The sequence below is a fragment of the Leuciscus leuciscus genome (assembly GCF_965113295.1).
Source record: "Leuciscus leuciscus genome assembly, chromosome: 3".
NCBI lineage: Eukaryota > Metazoa > Chordata > Actinopteri > Cypriniformes > Leuciscidae > Leuciscus > Leuciscus leuciscus.
In genome coordinates, this window is record NC_138727.1 from 64,451,774 (window position 1) to 64,471,985 (window position 20,212).

The following is a 20,212-nucleotide window of genomic DNA, read 5'->3' on the forward strand; positions in this document are numbered from 1 at the left end:
TATAAAATATGAAACCAAAACCACCAATAGGTGGCAGCAAAGCGTTGTCTTAACAAGTGAGTCATTGAATCATTCACTCAGAGGGTTTGTTTAAACGTTAGGTTTATTCAGGCACAAAGCAGTTGATGAGCGAGTTGCACTTTCTCGAGTGCAAGCGGAGGCCTTTTCTGTTACGAAAAACACAACAAAGGCCGTGTCCATAATGTAAGAACAGATAAAACTGATCACACCATTATTTGAACATAATATTTAGTTTGTTTTTGTCTTTTCTTTGCAAGTGGAAAGTCTTACATTCAAGATCATGCAAAAGGCAGCTTCTTTAAAATGATAAATGTTTTATTGAGGGAGATCTTGGTTTGATTATGAAGGTGAAACAGTAGAGAGAGTAGAGAGAGTTAATTTATGACAGCTTTACTATAGATATTTAATCAGAGACTGTGGATATATATATATATATATATATATATATATATATATATATATATATATATATATATATATATATATCCACAGTCTCTGATTATATATATATATATATATATATATATTATAATGCAAGTTATGTTGTCTGTTTGTGTACTAATATTTCCAGAAAATGTATTAAAATATATATTTTTTCCAAATCATTTTGTCCTGTTATTATGCTGATAATTTTACTGAGAAACAGTAGTCCTGATTTTTAGTGCATCTTAATCTTATTTCTAATTTCTCTTGTTTCTCTTGTTTCTGCCTCCATTGAATATAAAGACTGTAATGACCAACAGTTACCCTACCTGTTCCTAAGCTTGGAAGCCCCGCCTCCACGTTCCCGAGCTCCGCTCTCATTGGTGTCAATCACGGGTCTGCCGGTTCTCTGGGTTCTGCGTGTCTAGACTGGCTGTTTTGGGGTCCTGTCACAACTCAACCCTCTGACCAGTGTTATTTTCGTCAACGACATTTTTTCACAGACGAAAACGAGACGATAACTAAATAAAAACTAGTTTTGAATGACAAAAACTATGACGAAAATCTATTGACATTTTCGTCAACGAATAAAACTAGACGAAAATGTTAGATAGTGACGATTTGGGAAGCGATCCAGTCTGATGTCCTGTATTTGTGGTAGATGCGCACAATTGTATTGTAACGTGATCTACCCAGCGGCACACGAGTTGGCATGCGCTGCATGTCTCATAAAACGTTAACGGTAAACGTCTGGGAGAATGAGTAGCCTAGAGCAGACATGAAGATCTGAATAAGAGTGACGACGCAAAAAAAAAGAGCTATATTCGGTACGGTTTTCTGTGCGCACACACCCGACCCGAAGCGTGCAGCCATTCACATAGACACCTAGCCTATATACAGCGCGCGAGTACAGAATTGAGCTTTCTTTCGTGTCTGAATGGACAAATACACACAAATATTATGTCTAAATGTCCGTTTTGGAGAGTATTCACGTAAACTATGTTGGTTATGTCTTAAACAGTTGTGAGTGTATCTATGTGCATCAGTGCATTGGATCCGCATGTCATGGACATGATCCGATGTCTTAAAGTGACAGTGGGTAATAAACCTAATGCGGTCTGTGTCCTTAATATTGATCAAGCAACAAAAGAGAAAAGCATCGTTAATAGCTTTAATAAGGATTAATTATATTTAATTCATACAAATAAATATGTCTGCTTGAAAGAATAGAGAATGATGTATGCAAGTAGTTATAAAGAATTCATATATCATTCATTGAAAAAAAGACTGTCTTCTACTTTAGGAAAAGTGGTTTTATTTAATTTTAAGATATTTTTAAAGTTACAGTAGTTAAATCTGTATCTGTATTGCACGTTCAAACTTTAAAATCATTCATATTAGCAGGTTAATATATGTTTTCTCCGAGAGTATATGGGTTTGGAAATTTTAGAGAAATTCTAAATAAATGCATTTAAATTGAAACCCATTATATTTTAGTCGACTAAATCTACTGTAGATTTAGTCGACTAAAATCTTATTGTATTTCGTCGACTAAAACTAAAACAATTCAGATGACTAAAATATGACTAAATCAAAATTTGCTGTCAAAATTAACACTGCCAAATGAGGGCTGTCTCAGCTCACAGCTAAATATGTTCTAACAACGTTTTGATCACGTTCTCATTAAGGTATAAAAACGTCAGTGAGATCAGGATCATGTACGCAAAGTCATTTTAGTGAATGAACTGAATCGCTATTTCACAATTTGTTTGATTTCATAATAGTTTAATATGCCTAAAATGTGTAACAGATATGAGACACTTAGAAGGTTAATTCACTTTTCACCACTTCTATTTACTAAGACCTTTTTGTTTTACCGATTGTTAATTTACCTGACTGATACTGGACTGGTTGTTGTGGTCATTTCTTCTCACGTGCACAGATTTTGCTGTTCGCAATACTCCCTCTGACCTGAAGGGGGAGACATAACACAGCGCACACAGTGTAATAAGTTGACGAGACAAATTAGATGATTTGTCCTTTCACACATGACCTCAGCTCTAAATCTTATCTTACATAATATAATATAATATAATATAATATAATATAATATAACAGACATCTCACTCAGGGTAACCGTTGGTCGTTACAGTCTTTACATTCAATGGAGGCAGAAACAAGAGAAACGACAGGTTAGAAATAAGATTAAGATGCACTAAAAATCAGGACTACTGTTTCTCAGTAAAATTATCAGCATAATAACAGGACAAAATGATTTGGAAAAAAATATATATTTTAATACATTTTCTGTAAATATTAGTACACAAACAGACAACATAACTTGCATTATAAAAAATACATATACTGTATATATATATATATATATTCCACAGTCTCTGATTAAATATCTATAGTAAAGCTGTCATAAATGAACCCTCTCTACGGTTTAAAACCCAGCTACAGTTTCACCTTCATAATCAAACCAAGATCTCCCTCAATAAAACATTTAGCATTTTAAAGAAGCTGCCTTTTGCATGATCTTAAATGTAAGACTTTCCACTTGCAAAGAAAAGACAACGAAAAGACCTGAATATACCAAACGTTTAAACGAACCTTCTGAGTGAATGATTCAATGACTCACTTGTTAAGACCATAGACTGTAAAAACATATGGGCGTAGTGTGCGTGACGTCACCTGTAGGTTTCTGACATAGACTGTAAAAAGGTTTCTGAAGACCTTTTGAAGCCTAAAGTGGGCGTGGCCGACCGTCGCCATCTTGGCAGCGCGTCACTCCCGAATTTATTTACTTTTACAGTCAGACAATGAGCTGAGGTAACGTGACGGCTAACAGACAGCAGACAAACAGCTAATGATGACTAATGACCACAGCAGCGGGAATCCACCTGTCACTCAAAAGTGGACACCCTTAATTATGCAGAAATGTAAGGCTTAATATAATTTAAACGCATGAGTTATAAAAAAAATTCACCCCCTCACAGTCGTCATGAAGGGCAAAATTAGCTTTATAGACCAAAGCCACTTTTTGCACCAGGCTGTAAACATGTTTTTTTCTGCTGTAAAGTTGGGTATTTTAACATGGGGGAGATGCAGATTTGACTCACTTCTGCAGCCGGTCTCAAGCGGTCAGTCGATGAATTGCCGTTTAATTCACTTCCGTGTTGGTTTCAAGAGAGAGACAGGGAGGTTGCCGCTTGGTTAAGACAACGCTTTGCTGCCACCTATTGGTGGTTTTGGTTTCATATTTTGTTGAGATTTATAAATATTGTGCTCTCATTTATATTTGATTTGTTTACCTTTTATTTATTTTTTCTTTGAGCCAGGCAATCATATTGCAGAGTGTATGTCATGTGACCTAATCAGTGACTGAATGAATGCACATGTTTCTGTTTAAATAAAAGTGCGCCAGTCTGAACGAAACTGGTTGATGTGAAACAGTATTCCCTGTTGTCTGCGTAAATTACTCTGCTAACAGGTTATGGGCCCAGAATACGGGTGTTAAGTCGCTGGGTAAAAGTCGCAACGAAAACTGCGTGTACCTGAGTTTAAGTTTGTGGGAGAAGAGATATGAGGCTACAAACATGAGCAGAAAGACAAAAGCAGCGGTATCAACGAGCTGCTGGTCAAGGCTTGTCTTTGACGGAGATGAGAAGAATTATGAGTTATGGGAGACGAAATTTTTGGGTCACCTTTGTTTGCAAGGACTGAAAGAGACTATTTTGAATGAGCCTTCTGTCGAAGATGAGGAAGACGAGACGAAAAACGCCGAAGCCTATGCTGAGCTGATACAGTTCCTGGATGACAAAAGCCTGTCGCTAGTCATGAGAGAAGCAGCAGATGACGGACGTGCGGTGCTGGAGATTTTACGTGGATATTATGCTGGCAAAGGGAAGCCCCGGGTAATAAGCTTGTACACAGAGCTAACTTCACTGCAAAAATTGCCGAGTGAGAGTGTTACGGAATATGTCATCAGAGCTGAGACTACAATCACTGCTTTGAGAAATGCAGGTGAGAATCTGAGTGACGAACTTTTGACAGCAATGGTTTTGAAAGGACTTCCAGGGACATTTAAGCCATTTACTATCCATGTTACTACAATCCGGCCTCTAGCTCATAAATGCCAGAGGAGAACTGGCCCCCGACTGAGCCTGGGTTCTCCCAAGGTTTTTTTTTCTCCATTAGGTCACCTGATGGAGTTTTAGGACACCATTAGGTCACTTGATGGAGTTTTTCGGTTCCTTGCCACTGTTGCCTTTGGCTTGCTCAGTTGGGGATATTTTGGGGATATTTAATTTAATTTTATCAATCAATAAATTCCTCTTGAAACAAACTTTGTTGTATTATTTTAATTTAATACTGTGAAGCTGCTTTGATACAATCTGTATTGTGAAAAGCGCTATACAAATAAACTTGACTTGACTTGACTTACTCAGAGTGATGTTAAAATGACTTTTGCCGAATTTAAGACAAGACTTCGAAGTTATGAGGATATCGAAAATATGCGGACAACTGCTTCCGGGGACAACGTAATGAAAGCAAGAGCACAGCTTGGAACGAAATTTACTTTTGCTGACTGTGCGACTGCAAGTGCTGACATTGTCTGTTACCGGTGTGGCACAAAAGGCCATAAAGCAAGGACATGCCAGCGTAAACAGTGGTGCAGTCAATGCAAAAATACCACTCACTGCGATGCAACCTGCAGACGGAGAAAGCAGCGGGATAACGCAAGAAAAGTGTCCGAGGAGCCGGGTGACAAGGAATATGTTTTTCGGGCAAGCGACGCTGAGATGTGGAGGCATGAGGATGAGAGAAGGGGCCTAATGGTGGATGCAGGTGCAACTTCACACATCATCACAGACATCGCAAAGTTCCAGTGGTTTGACAACAGCTTCCAGGCTGACACACACTGTGTGGAATTGGCTGACGGCATGAGGTGCAACGGAGTCGCTAAGAACAGAGGAGACGCAGCAGTATGTTTGGTGGACAGCACTGGACGACGTTTCAAGACAACACTAAGGAACGCGCTGTACATCCCAACATATCCACAGGACATCTTCTCTGTGAAGGCAGCCACCTCGAACGGAGCAACCGTGATCTTCAGAGAAGGGAAGAACGTTCTGCTACATAAAGACGGTACTGAATTCCCCATACACGTGCACAATAAACTGTACTATTTGCACACAATAGACAACGAGTGTGATGACCAATGTAGAAAATGTTATGACTTGCAGACATGGCATGAAATATTAGGTCATTGCAACTATGGGGATGTAATTAAGCTCGAGAATGTTGTAGACGGTATGCAAATTGAGAATAGAGCAGACAAACCTACCCCACCATGTGAGATTTGATTACAAGGCAAGTTTATTGAGACTAGAAACAGAGAGCCTGATGTGAGAGCCAAAGCAGCTCTAGAAATGGTACACACTGATCTAGCAGGACCTATAGACCCAATGTCCAAAGACGGACATAAATATGCATTATCTTTCACAGATGATTATTCTAGTGCTATTTTTGTATACTTTTTGAGAAACAAGAGTGACACAACAACCGCCACAGAGAAATTCCTTGCTGATATGGCTCCATATGGGAGAGTTAAATGCATTAGGTCTGATAATGGGACAGAGTTCACAGGAAGGGAGTACCAGGCATTATTGAGTAGAAATGGTATTAAACATGAGACCTCTGCACCATACTCTCCACACCAAAATGGCACTGCCGAACGAAATTGGAGAACCTTATTTGACATGGCTAGGTGCATGTTAATAGAAAGTGGGTTACCAAAAACATTGTGGACCTATGCAGTCCAGACAGCTGCTGTAGTGAGAAATAGATGTTTTAATAACCGAACTAAACAGACAGCTTACTTCATGTTAACAGGCAGGCAACCGAACATTTCTAGAATGCAGAAGTTTGGTATTTCGTGTTACGCTTATCAACATGATAAAAGTAAGCTGAACTCGAGATGTGAGAAGGGCATTTTTGTGGGATATGACAAGAATAGTCCAGCATACATGATCTACTATCCTGATAGCAGGAAAATACAGAAGCACAGACTAGTTGAGTTTTTACCCAGAATGAGTACTGAGGCGGACGAGATACCGATTGATGATGATTGTGACGATTTTGGGGTTGGGAATAATCGTAGAGAATCGAAAAGAGAAGGTCCTGAAATTAATCTGCAGAATTCTCATGTTTGTGGTTTTGATGGTGACGAAGCTGACATTGATTATTGTTACAGACTTGTATGTAATGTACCCCAAACATACAAAGAAGCAGTAACATCAGTGAATGCAGATGAATGGGTTAAGGCTATGAATGAAGACATGAAGTCATTAAAGGAAAGTGTAACTTTTACCCTGACCAGTCTACCTCAAGGTAAAGAATTAGTGGGGGGTAAATGGGTCTACGCTATTAAGAAAAATAGTGATGGAACAGACAAATACAAAGGACGATATGTTGCCAAAGGTTACAGTCAAGAGAGAGGTGTGAACTATGATGAGACTTTTTCTCCAACAGCCAGTATGACAAGCATCAGAGTGTTGATACAGAAGGCAGTACAGGAAAATTTGATTGTTCATCAAATGGATGTGACGACTGTATATTTACATGCGCCAATAGAGTGTGACATTTATATGAAACAGCCAGAGGGTTACGAGATAAAATCTCAAGGTAATACAAAACTGGTGTATAAATTGAAAAAATCACTGTATGGACTTAAACAGTCGGGCAGGAACTGGAACCGAATGTTGCATGAGTATCTTTGTGAAATGAAGTTTGTTCAAAACCCAGCTGACCATTGTGTTTACACGAAGGTTACAGAAACTGAGAAAGTTTTTATAATCATATGGGTTGATGACTTGATTATTGCAGCCAACAATATGTATGTGCTTAATCATGTAAAAGAGACCCTCAGTGCAAAATTTAAAATGAAGGACTTGGGAAAATTAACACATTTCCTTGGTATTGATTTTGAGCAAGATTTTGATTGTGTTAAAATGTCACAACATAAGTATATTAAGAAAATACTTGAGAGATTTGACATACAAAATTGTAAGTCCAGAGTAACTCCATGTGAACAGAAACTAAACTACACTGATGATGCTGAGGAAATGAATGATGTTAGAAAATACAGGGAGGTAGTAGGTAGCTTAATCTACCTGGCAGACCAGACCTAAGTTTTGTAGTGAGCAAACTCTCACAGTATTTTACTAGACCAACCACAGAACAGATTCCACAGAACCACAGAACTTGATTCATGCATACAGCGACGCGAATTGGGCAGCTGATGTAACTGATAGACGGAGTACTACAGGTTACTGTGTTAGCCTAAACAAAAATGGTCCACTGGTCTCATGGAAGACCAAAAGACAGCCTACTGTTGCACTGTCGACTTGTGAAGCAGAGTATATGGCTTTAGCTGCGACTGTACATGAGTGTTTATTTCTACAGCAATTGTTAGAAAACATTGATGGTCAGAAATATGAATCGAGAGTGTATGAGGACAATCAGGGTGCCATTGCTTTAGCAAAAAATCCTGTGTATAGACAGAGGTGTAAACATGTGGACATTAAATATAATTTTGTGAGATCTGTGATAAAGGAGGGCAGAATTAGTCTGGAATACTGTCCAACTGGTGAAATGGTTGCAGATGTGCTAACAAAACCAGCAACAAAGCTCAAGTTAATGAAATTTAACTCATTTATGTTTGGTGTATGAATTTTGTACTTGTATTGAGATGATGAACTGGAAATGATGAAATAGAAATGTGAGAGCAAGTGGGGGTGTTGAGATTTATAAATATTGTGCTCTCATTTATATTTGATTTGTTTACCTTTTATTTATTTTTTCTTTGAACCAGGCAATCATATTGCAGAGTGTATGTCATGTGACCTAATCAGTGACTGAATGCACGTTTCTGTTTAAATAAAAGTGCGCCAGTCTGAACGAAACTGGTTGATGTGAAACAGTATTCCCTGTTGTCTGCGTAAATTACTCTGCTAACATATTTTAAAGTATATCATTGAATAGATATAATGCATAGATATAGTGGTAAATAGAATGCATTTATAAAAAGACTATTAGGAGTGAAATATGAAATAATATTGTGAAATATAATAGACATAGTAAAGTAAAAGATTAAAGATAATAAAGTTATTGCAGTTGCATTGGATATATTTTCTCTTTTTTGTCTCTTTTTTTCTCGTTGGCACATGCACTATATGAGCTTGTATTGCAATACAAATTTCCGTGTACACGGACAATAAAGTGCTATCTATCTATCTATCTATCTATCTATCTATCTATGATAAACCCACATCTGCAATATTCATCAGATGACAACAACCCTTTGTGAATGCTTTGTGAAAGTCTTTTACAGAAAGTGTTCGAGTGCCTTGTGTTCAGGAGTTTGTAAGCACTTTATATCTGTGACTCTGCTGTGCTGCCGTCGCTCCGCAGAGGTTTCTGTGAAAGTCAAAGGAAGAATGAAGAAGCTGAAGCCACAAACACAGCATTAAAACACTCAAACACACTCACTAGTGTACTGTACCTGACTGCTGTTGGACTGGCTGACACGGCATTCTACTTTCTTCTTATGTGGACAAATTCGGCCAAACAGATTGTAATACTCCGTCCTGACCTGAAGGGGGCGACACAACAGCTAAAGCAAATGATGTTTGACTAAATAATAAATTACAGTTCCCTTTCAGTCGGGTAACGTTCAACTCAGTCGATCGTACCGACTGTATGGGATAACGCCTAGTGAGCCCGATTACTCTGATTACTCTTAAAATCAAGCCAACAAGCTTTGGCAGGTGCGTAATCAACGCCCCGCCTTACCCTGCGGGTATAAACACGGAAGTGGATGCACCTACCAGTTGTCTTTCGCTTTCGGAGCTGATCGGTTCATTCTGATGGTCTCTGATCGAGCGACTATACAACGAGTGTGTCGGTGTTCTTCTGGAAGACTCTCCTGGTGTCGGTGTTTACAGCAGTTGCAGCGGTGGTCGCGAGCTACAGAAGCTCTCTTCAGCTGTTTCCACAGCATTTTCTTCTTAGTAAGAGTGTTTTGTTGACGCGGTTGAGGGCGGAAGTAGTGAGTGCTTCACTTTCGAGTGTTGCCGCGGTTGTTCCCCTGTGTGCTCCGGCACTGGTGACGGGTCCCATTTCTAAAAGAGCAAACACGGTTGTGATTTGTGTGTCTTTTTCAAGATGCCATTTCATCCGTGCGTTTCTGGGTGCGGTCGGTCTCTGTCGTCCTCTGACGGCCACGAGAGCTGTGTCACGTGCCTGGGCATTCAGCACGCTGAAGCGGCTCTTGTGGATGATTCATGTCCTCATTGCGGGGATATGATCATCTCGGTGCTAAGATCGAGACTCGCTTCCGTTAAACGCGGAAGTGTAGTCCCCGTGCCTTTGCCCCGTTCTAGAGCGCCCCCTGGGAAGTGCACTTACATGTACACATGATTCAGTCTCGGGCCGCCTACGGGCCTTCCGAGTAGAGTCTCTGTTAACCGAAGTTGTGGTTGATGGTATCTGGAATTCTGTTGGTGTAGCGCCGTGAGGTTTTCCTGGCTGTTTCAGCTTTTTTCCTTATGCTAGAGACTCAGCTTCATTAGTTAGCAGTAATACGTTCGAGGACCTGCTCATGCCTTCTCACGCACTCTGCTGCTAACTAAGGAGGCAGACCTGGTCTTTGGCCACCTCTGAAGCTAGGTCTCTGCCTCCGAACCGTTGCCTCATTCTGAGTAGGTCTGGTACGCTGAGCCTTTTGGGGTGGTCAGTTGTAGCACTGAAAAGTGTTCCTGACCGTCTCGATTGGTTCGTGTATTTTTGACTCGGCTAAGGCGATTCAGTTCGTCTGGCACCCGTTCGGTCCGGTGCTGCCTGTGTCACTATGTGTGCAGGTAGTACCGTGACGAGCGTGGTCATCGCTTCCCACTGGTGAGGGTCGCGGTGAGGCCATTCCTCCAGCCGATATGGAAACGGATCTCTATGGGATCCGTTTCTGTAATACTTGGGTTACATTGAGTTCATTGGGATCTGTGTTTACTGTTCGGGCCTTTTTTTGGAAGATAAAAAGCCCCCGTTCAGTTTTCACACAGGAGGTAAAACTGTGGTCCTTCAGTGGTTGCAACGAAGGACCTGCTGGATCAGTACTTTGGGCTGCACTCTTCCACGAGACATGGGTCATCCCGTGCCTGGCGTCTGGGGTGGAGGTCTCGGTACCGGTCCTTACCCTACGAGTGCTGCATAGCCAGTGGGGTTCACAGGTCAACTGAGAGGGATTCCTTTCCTAAACAGAGAGGTACCTTTCTTAGTCTGGAGGTGAACTTCGTTTACATGTTCCTCAGGGGACATGTCGGCTCAGTGTTGGGGTAAAAAAGGGTCCCACTGATTAATTTCAGAGGCTCCCGGGGCATGTGTGAGACGCAGCCATCCTGGATGGTTTCCTCCATGTGTTGACCGCTTCAACATTGACTTTATGACCAGATTCGCTAGTGGCCGTGGCAGAGTAGCGCACTCATGTGGTGTGCTACCAAACCCTTAGCCGTGTACAGGTCTTGGTTTTCGAGTCAGTGACTCTAGACCAGAACTGGGGACATGAGCGCAGGGGCCATGTATAACAGGCATGTAGTCAGTTAAGTTGGGCGTGTCAGACTACATTGGCGTCTTTTCGCCTAGAGTTTCAGCGAGGATAATTCAAGGGCTTCCTTGCTGGTTCAAACTCGCCTGCCACTACCTCCGATGGGGCTGAAGCTGGGTACGCTTCTCCACAGTAGAACTCTGGCCTGCTCAATCATGCCGCCTCAGGGCCTCATGATAGCAAACGCCATAAGAGAGTGGAAACCCCATCCCCCTAGGTATCAGTAGGGAGGATTCTCTGGGCTGCACTGGGTCATCCGTGCTGCTTTGGGTATTCCCCTATCTTTTTGCTACTCACTGGGGATAGTGTATCAGAACGAACTGACGCCAGGGTTCACGCTAAGGGCGTTCCCCGGTGAGTTTTCTTGCACGTCAGCGTGCTATGTCAGAATGGAACAGTCTTCAGTTGCCCCGTTCCGGCCCAACTAGACTTATTCCTCGAGAGCCTTCTGACTTCCTCTGAGTCTCTCAGAGATGGGCATCGATGGCACCCGCACTGAGCCCTAAACGGCAGCTTGGTTGTGGTGGTTCAGTATCTACCTCTGAAAGAGCTATGGATACTAATACTTCTGCTTGAGACCCCTCCATACTGGAGGCCTGCTTGTGATCCGAAGTAGAACCGGTTCTTTGGCGTTCTTAGAAATAAGAACCCCTGAGATGTCCAGTCATTTTGTCACTTCCCTCCTGCACTAGAATTGTGGGGTGCGGCTTCCGCTCCACCTTTCTGGGTGACGATGTTCTCATGGGCACATCACGGTGCGGCTTCTGAGGGGGGTACAATTTGATCGTCTGGTTCCTGAGCAATGCAAGGGGTCATCCTTCTTGCATAGCTCTTACCTTCTCTGAGACTTCTCCAGTGCCATGCACTCGGAGCGGTCCCCTGAGTAGTCAGGTAGTGAGTTAAAAACCTGTTTTTAGTAACAGTTCTCCTATTGTGTTTTACTCCTCAGAAGGTGGGAACTTGCATCATTTCAGTTGACGAAGTGTGCCTGGATTCGGGCCAGGGCTACTCCTGCAGGGAACCCTGGCCTGGATATATGCCAAGGCTCCTATCTCTCCTGTAATGGGAATAGATAGTGAGCCTGCGAGCGCTGCCTCGGAGGAAGCAGACCCAGCCTTGACTTTTCTCTGCTTCTCTCGCTCTGCGGTGGTAGAACAGAACGCAAAGTCTCGGTACCGGACTAACTACTTGTCTGTTTGGGGACCAGCAGAAAGGAGGGCGGTTCCCTGTGCGATGGTTGGCCAACGTGGGAATGTGTGGCCATCATCTTGGTGGAAGTCCAAGGTGCACCGTGTCCACTTGGGTTAAGAGTCTCTCCATCTGGAGCGTGTGCTCTTTCCTAAGCGTCGACATTGGTGCCTCGCTGAACAGATATTGTGTTAGGGGTTGGGCGACATTACACTAATGTGTATTGAACTCACGGCTTAGTAGGCTCCTTCACTGAAGTCAGCCTCACTTAGCCTGAGTTTAGTGTCGGCTTGCTACGCCATTCCCCTCCTTGAAGTGCATAAATTTACTCTGGTGAGTTCTACGGAACCCTATTGAGTTCCTCCGAGCCCCCTGTTGGTAGTAGACGTGGCGTGTGTCTGATACTAGTCCTATCACTTGTATGCTTGTGAAACTTGTGTTAGGTGGGGCCCATACGTTGTGATCCCTACGGTGATCCCATATGTGTATTTCTCTACGGCATGCTTCCTACGGTAAGCTTGTATCTTCCTTCGGCAGAGTCACCTCTGCCGTCATTGACTGGTTGTGTCTCCCCCCCTCAGCGAAAAACAACTGGTAGGTGCATCCACTTCCGTGTTTATACCCGCAGGGTAAGGCGGGGCGTTGATTACGCACCTGCCAAAGCTTGTTGGCTTGATTTTAAGAGTAATCAGAGTGATCGGGCTCACTAGGTGTTATCCCTCCTAGTCTCTGTTCCCTCCTTCAGGGAACGAGGGTTACATTGGTAACCGAGACGTTTCTGGCCAACCCAATTGCTTATCAGTCGACCATAGTGGTCGACTGATATGGATTTTCTGATTAAATAAACACTGTAACTAGCAGTTCACCCAGTAATGTGATAAGTGATTTGCACACTGGGAATCATATCATACTTTCCATAAATAAAGAGCAGGTAACGCTAATTTTACATACAGTACACAGAGGATATGACATGAATATGATGTAGTGGCCATTTGGTAATAGCGCAGCATAGTTTTAAATCAAGGATTTAAAGATTACGCTTAAAACTGCGCTCAGACGCTGGTGTTCTTAGCGCTGTCAAAATAAAAGTACCATCGATGTCAAAATAAAAGCTCAAAGTCAATCAGAAAAATATTGGTCAATGCCAATCACTTAAAAATGCCATATATTGGTCCTTGGGGATATATCGGTCAACCACTACTTCAGAACCCTTGGTATATATGGCATGAATTGCATTTTGTGATCCGTTTGCATCCTTTTATTGGGGGGGGGGGGTGAACTGTCACTTCAAATCACTGAAATCCTGCGAGATACAAAACAAACCACTGTTACCAAACCTTCAGTGTGTTGAAGCCAATTCATCATGTGTTTTCTGCTGTTATGGTGTGTGTAAGTACCGGTTTGGACAGCAGGCAGTGCATGATGAAGATTAGCGCCCCCTGGAGGCTGTTGAGGATGGTGAAGAGGTACAACATGACTTCAGTCCCGTTCTCCTGGAAGAGGAAGAAGCCAAAGACCCACGTCCCGCCCAGAACACACAACTGAGCCACTGCGGTCACCGTAAAACTCCTACAGAGAAACACACACCCAATATAATTCATCAGAACTACTGAGATAAAACAAAATTAAAGACGGACACAAAAACTATAATAGGATATGAATGATAGTAAAATAATACACACACACACACCTGATCTGTTTGAGTTTGGAGAGGTCTGGATTGAGACTGGAGAATTTTTTTGCCAGTTTCCACACAGTGATGATGAAGAAAAAACAGTTGAGGATGACGATGATGCAGACGGGTGCGAAAAAACTCAAGATAAAATAACGATCAAGAGAGAGCCAACAGCTGGAATGATAAATCAGTCACATGGTTACAAACACAGACACACAAAATAATTCATCCCTCTTGCCCTTTCCAATTCCCTTTGAAAATTAATCATAGACTCGTGAATGATCTGATGTGTTGATGTTGACCATGAAGTAGCTGAAGGAGAATTCTTCTGAACTATTGGAGATCAGGTGGTTGTTGATACCAAATATTAAAGGGTAACTCTCGCCAAAATGCAACCTAGGGTCTTTTTGTTAATCTACTCGAGGCAAACTTTCGTTTAAAAGCATAATTAGAATTGAAACACCAGTTTTAAGTTTGACTGTATTTTCATTTTAGGTTGAATGCCTTGTGAATGGGAGTGAATGGGGCACTTTTATGATAGCATCAAAAATCACTATTTTTAAAACACTAAGAAGGTTCGACACAACATGAAACTTTGCTGGAAGTATCACCAGGGGCTCTACACATGAACTCAAGCATTGACAACATTGTTTGTGTACAAAGAGTTTACTAAAAAGACTGATTTTGAACAACTTGATGCTATCATAAAAGTGCCCCACTCACAAGGCATTTTAACCAAAAACGAAAATACGGTCAAACTTAAAAGTGACGTTTCCATTCTAATTATGCTTTTAAATGAAGGTTTGCCTCAGGTAGATTAACAAAAAGAGCCTAGGTTGCATTTTGGCGAGAGTTACCCTTTAATCTCTTGCATTTTGACTCAAGCTCAAATTTAGTTCTGGTTCAGAATGACCTTTTTATCCAGAGTATTATTTAACCTATTAAATGATTATCTTTATGGGCAATGTATTTGCTATTCAGACAGGAAGTTGGAGACATTTTTCAAAAGACTTTAGTTTACATCACAGCCATGAACCTTGATTTAAATGATTTGTTTGCATTTAAGATGAGTAATCAATACGTTTGGTCCATTTCCCAAAGGAAAAGATAAATATAAGTGTTCATAATTGTCAAAACATTTAAACAGTGCACTAGCATATAGACCAAAAAGTTGAGAGAAAAAATTCACATTTTGATTCATGGGGTCTTTAACTATATATTATATAGTGCATGTGCATAATTATTAGTCAATATTCTGATCATGTAACATATTTTACCAATTCCAAACCACATCAATCTTAAAGGGGTTCTTCACCACTGGCAAAATGGACTTTCAATAAAGAACAATTCTTAGGCAATGCAGACTGTACCGGTAACAGAAGTGATTGGTTCATCTTCGGGTTCGAGTAGTTTGTTATTTTGTCACCTGACTGCTTCCCGGCTCAGTATATTACAACAAATACATTAGTGTTATTGACTGTATGTTGTCTAATAGTTGTATATCTAGACGTGCAATAAACATTTTCTAAAAATAAAAATAAATTCTTCTTGTTCCTGTCTGTCTCTTTTTATTGTTAAATGTTTCTTGAGGATCTGTGCCGTGTGGGGGTTTACATGTGAATTTTCAGTTAAAAAGAACATTTGTAAACATTTTATGCAATTTATTATGGACTAATAAACATAGTAAGAATTGTATTAAGACTAATGTAGTTTGGAATAGGTAAAATGTGCCTGGAAAAAAATATATGATCAGAATATCGACTTTCGAAAATATCGTCTAATAATTATGCATGTGCATATACATGTACATAGAGACACACACACATAATTCTACAGATGAACAGCACTGGTTGCAGAAACTCACTGTCTTTGGGTGCCGTATCCCTTTGGGAAGGCGATGGCAGAGATAATGACGATGACGAGAGGGACTCCGTATCCCACCGCATACATGTAGAGATGTTTTACTGTGGTGTGAAACACCAGCACAACCATCCGGTAGAGCTGAACCCCCTCCAGCAGCATCCAGCAGAACGCAGACAAGAAGAAGAAATGAAGCAGTGCCGCCACAATCGCACACGCTACCTGAGAGACAAACAGACATGTCAGATCAGCTCCTGTTTGATTACAATAACCATTTTACATTTTGTGTTAAATAAGCCAGTGTTATTAGCCATTAACTAACACCAGTGTCTGAAGTGGCGTGCGAAGACCTCCGCATGGGCAGGGGCCAAATTAGTTAAGGGCAAGGGGGGGAGGACAGGGGTTCTGTAGAAATTGCGTTAGTACGTTACATATGTAACCTGAGATGTTCCCTTTCAGATGGGAACTTTGACACTGTGCCATGGTGTTGACACTATGGGAATGATAATACCCACACCACCATGCTAGACTGTTAACTTTGGCTCAGGCAAATTCTGAAGGCAGTACAACCTGGATCATCCCTGAAGAACCTGAGATCCTGGGGGCGTATTACAGAAACATTCTTTCTAAGTTAAGATCTGACAAGTTAATTTAGGATTTTTCACAAATTCATATTACAGAAGCAAATCTTAAGTTGATTTAGGGTTCTTATCCTATCTTACAAAATCTCATCTTATCTGTAGTTAGAAAATTTAAACCCCTCCATTGAGTTCGATAATCAACTCTCTGGTCTGTTACCAGGCAACCAACGACACGCAAACAGCTGGTATGAAGTAAAACGTAAAAACTGGAGAATGGAGAAACAAAATAAGGGGTGCTTTTCATTAAGTAAAGTTTTGATAAGCTTGGTAGAAAGGGCAAAGCCTAAGTCTGTAATTATTTGTCGGAGTTTTGTTGTCAAAGTGCAGCACATCATTTGGGTGTTCATAAAGTCTTTCCACCATCAAACATCTCTTGTATCATTAATACATGTGACGCCATTCTCAGACAGAGCTATTATTGTGTGATTTTTATAGTTGGCTTTCAAATAATTTTGAAGTTAGGACACCATTGGGGTTGTTAGGATGCTTCTGTATTAGCCTTTTCCTATCTGCAGTTAAGATAAGATTATGCACTTAAGAAAGTCATTTTGTAATAGCTTCTGTCCTAAATGAGGTCCTAACTGAAATTGCCATGGTTAGCAAACAGATAAGACGGGATTCTAAAGTTAGGATCTTTTTGTAATGCGCCCCCTGGTGTTGAATCAGTGTCCAAGCTATAACATTTTAAAAACACGTGTGATGATGACCATCCTGCTGCAGCACAGACCCTTGGCAAGAGCCTTAGGCCCCGTCCACACTACTGCGTTTTCGTTTAAAAACGGAGACCTTTTGCTACGTTTGCACCTCCCGTCCACACTAAAACGGCAAAAACGGAGACCCAAAACGGAGAAGTTTAGAAACGCTGACGACCCGTTTTTCGTTTTGAATCTCCGGAGGGCGTTTTAGTGTGGACGGGTCAAAACGGAGGACTTTAGAAACGATGACGCAGAAGCTCACTCTCGGCTCTATGATTGGGTGTCATCGGTCATGGCGTATCCTTCCCTGATTCGTCAGCCACCCATCACATGACCCGTCCCCAGAAGAAAACATACAAAAACAGCTGGAGTTGGTTACGTTAGAGACTGCAACATGGATAACGAATTACAAGTGTTACTGACTTTGATGTCTTTGCTAGCAGCTGTTGTGCAAGTAAATTCTGCATTTTACAATGCTATAACTGCCTACATGCGCCGGAGGCAATCTATTATTCGATCGATCTTTGACAATTCTCGTGTGCAGCGGCGGTATCGACCGTACATGGAGCGTCGGTTTTGGGTTAAGCCGGGAAGAACCAGCGCATGGTGGGATCATTTTATCGATGAAGTTGTGGTTCCTGAGGAATGGTGCCAAAACTTTCGAATGTCCAGATTGGCACTTATCAACCTCAGCGAAAGACTTCGTCCGCACTTGGAAGGAGCAACAACAAAAATGAGGGCCCCCGTGGATGTACTAACAAAGGTAGCGTGCACGTTATATATTAGGCAGCAGAACTGTTTCCAACACAGTTGGAATGACAGAATATTAGAATGATTTCTAAAGGATCATGTGATAGACTGGATGTCACATGTGACTCTGAAGACTGGAGAAATGATGCTGAAAATTCAGCTTTGCATCACAGGAATAAAAAAAAAATTTAAAAAATTCCTTTTCCTGTAAATTCTCGCTTACTCTGAATAATGCCTGAACTTCGTATTTTTAGCACTTCTTGCGTTGTTTTTGCCTCTTCACGATGACTCACTTAATTTAGTCCTAATTTGTAAGTCGCTTTGGACAAAAGCGTCTGCTAAATGACTAAATGTAAATGTAAATACATTATTTTTTTAAAGTATATTCAAATAGAAAACTATTATTTTAAGTTGTAATAATATTTCACAATATTACTGGGTTTTTTTCCGTATTTTTGATCCAATAAACGCAGCCTTGATAAGCATTAGAGACTTCTTTCAAAAATATAAAAAAAATCGTTATGTTTCCAAACTTTTGACCTGTACTGTATCTAAATATATCTGTAGATATATCTATATACCTAGAGATATAGATATTTATAGATGAAAAAGACAGCAAATACACATGAATACGTTTTTTTTATTGTCTTTATTAAACTAATTTATACTGTGCAAATAACAAATTATTAACTACAACACCCAAATAAACACACCATGCAAATACAAAACTATATACAAGAGCACTGCTTTTTAAGTTGGCAGTACTAAAATAACATTTACAAATGTCTGTAGTCTCTGTGCTTTGCAGGTGGACTGCTGTGGTGGCTATGTCCAGGGGAATTGTATTCCTGGAGTGGCCTTCTTATTGGCATATGTCCATAATTAAATGGGTTATCGTGAATGGTGTGTGGTGACTGTGGAGGCATATACTGAGGGGTAGGCCTACCTGAACCCACAATATGCTGTACTAGCAGTTCAATATTTGAGTTCAGACGGTCCATTGTAGATGACCACCGTCCCATTGTCTGCCCCAAGTCGTCATTTGTTGCCTGTAGTCTGTTAAGGAGCTGTCTTTTTATGTCCAGGTCTTCCTGTGCAACGGAATCAGCGGAGAGTTTTCTTTTCAGTCGTTCTCTTTTCAGTCGTTCTCTCCTGTGGCCACACAGGGTAGCGGTGAGTCTCTGGCGTCGATTCTCCGTCATCTCGGGAGACACAGCACTCTCTTGAAACTGGTCCGCAGATGACCCAGCGCCAGTTGGGCTGGAGAACTTCCACTCTGCCTCAACAGGATGTCTGCCCCCAGGTTTACATGTCCCAGAATATAAACGGCTCTCAAGGAGGGAAATTCAGTATTCAGTCTCTGCTCAGAACAGGATCTGCTGCGCCTGTCAGGAAAAGATTTTGCAAACTACCGTAAGAAACTACCGTAGTGTTGTCTCTGCAGACTAACACATGATAGCCCATCAACTGAACGGGAAAGTATTTCAATGCCAGAAATACCACCCTTATCTCGAGACAATTTATGTGCCACGAAAGATCCATTCCGTTTCAAAATCCCTGAGCGGGGTGGCCCCCTGAGGGAAGCATCTGTCGTTAGAGTCTTGCAACAACAACACGCCCCGAGGATGGGGCCCTGGTTTAGAAACCAATGTCTCTTTCAAAGCTGAAGGATACAAAGTTCTCTGTGCATAACCATTATTACTCTGGAAGGATGGTTAAAAAGATGAAACCCCTTGTCCTTGAGCCAGAACTGGTATGGCCTCATGTGCAGCAGACCCAATGGAATGACGCTGGCTGCTGTCACCATGAAACCTAACTGTATTTGAACCTGAACAACTGACAACTTCAGGTCTAGCCTAATGCCTTCATGGTTAAGATAGTGTACACGTGCAGGAGACAAATATGACTCCATCATTGTAGAGTCCCTAACAACTCATAGAAAAAGGGTTCTCTGAGAGGGAGATTGCAAAAAACTTCTTGAGGTTCAACCTGAGCCCCAAACACTTCATACGAGCCCGCACAACATCTCAATGTCATGCTGCTAGCTATTTCAACTGGGATAAATCAACCATACATCTATATAATTGAGCACATGAATTCCCTGGAGTCCTAGAAGAGCCAGAACAGGATCAGTGCACTAGTTTGTCAAGGCTAGGCTGAAAGGAAGCACTCAATACTGGTAAGCTTCGCCCCAGAAAACAAACATGAGAAATGTATTGTGTTCTGGCCAAATCTCATCTGGAAATAAGTGTCCATTAGGTCTATTGTCACAAACCAATCCTTGGATTGAATT

At 41.4% G+C, this 20,212-nt stretch overlaps 1 protein-coding gene across 4 annotated transcripts in view; it reads right to left on the reverse strand.

The window, feature by feature from the left end:
* Positions 1 to 593: 593 nt before the first annotated feature.
* Positions 594 to 20,212, reverse strand: part of LOC309495398 (adhesion G protein-coupled receptor E3-like) — a 56,890-nt gene continuing 37,271 nt past the window's right edge. The window contains exons 15-19 of one of the 4 annotated variants that reach the window (XM_082165145.1): positions 15,838 to 16,055; positions 13,989 to 14,147; positions 13,696 to 13,867; positions 9,014 to 9,103; positions 594 to 2,415 (exon numbers count right to left, since the gene is read on the reverse strand). In XM_082165145.1, coding sequence (XP_082021271.1) covers positions 2,365 to 2,415; positions 9,014 to 9,103; positions 13,696 to 13,867; positions 13,989 to 14,147; positions 15,838 to 16,055 — 690 coding nt within the window. In that variant the 3' untranslated portion in view covers positions 594 to 2,364. Of the gene's footprint in view, positions 2,416 to 2,475; positions 8,929 to 9,013; positions 13,868 to 13,988; positions 14,148 to 15,837; positions 16,056 to 20,212 lie in introns of those variants that run through there. The other 3 variants (XR_014204654.1, XR_014204655.1, XM_082165146.1) reach the window with 3 other exon arrangements.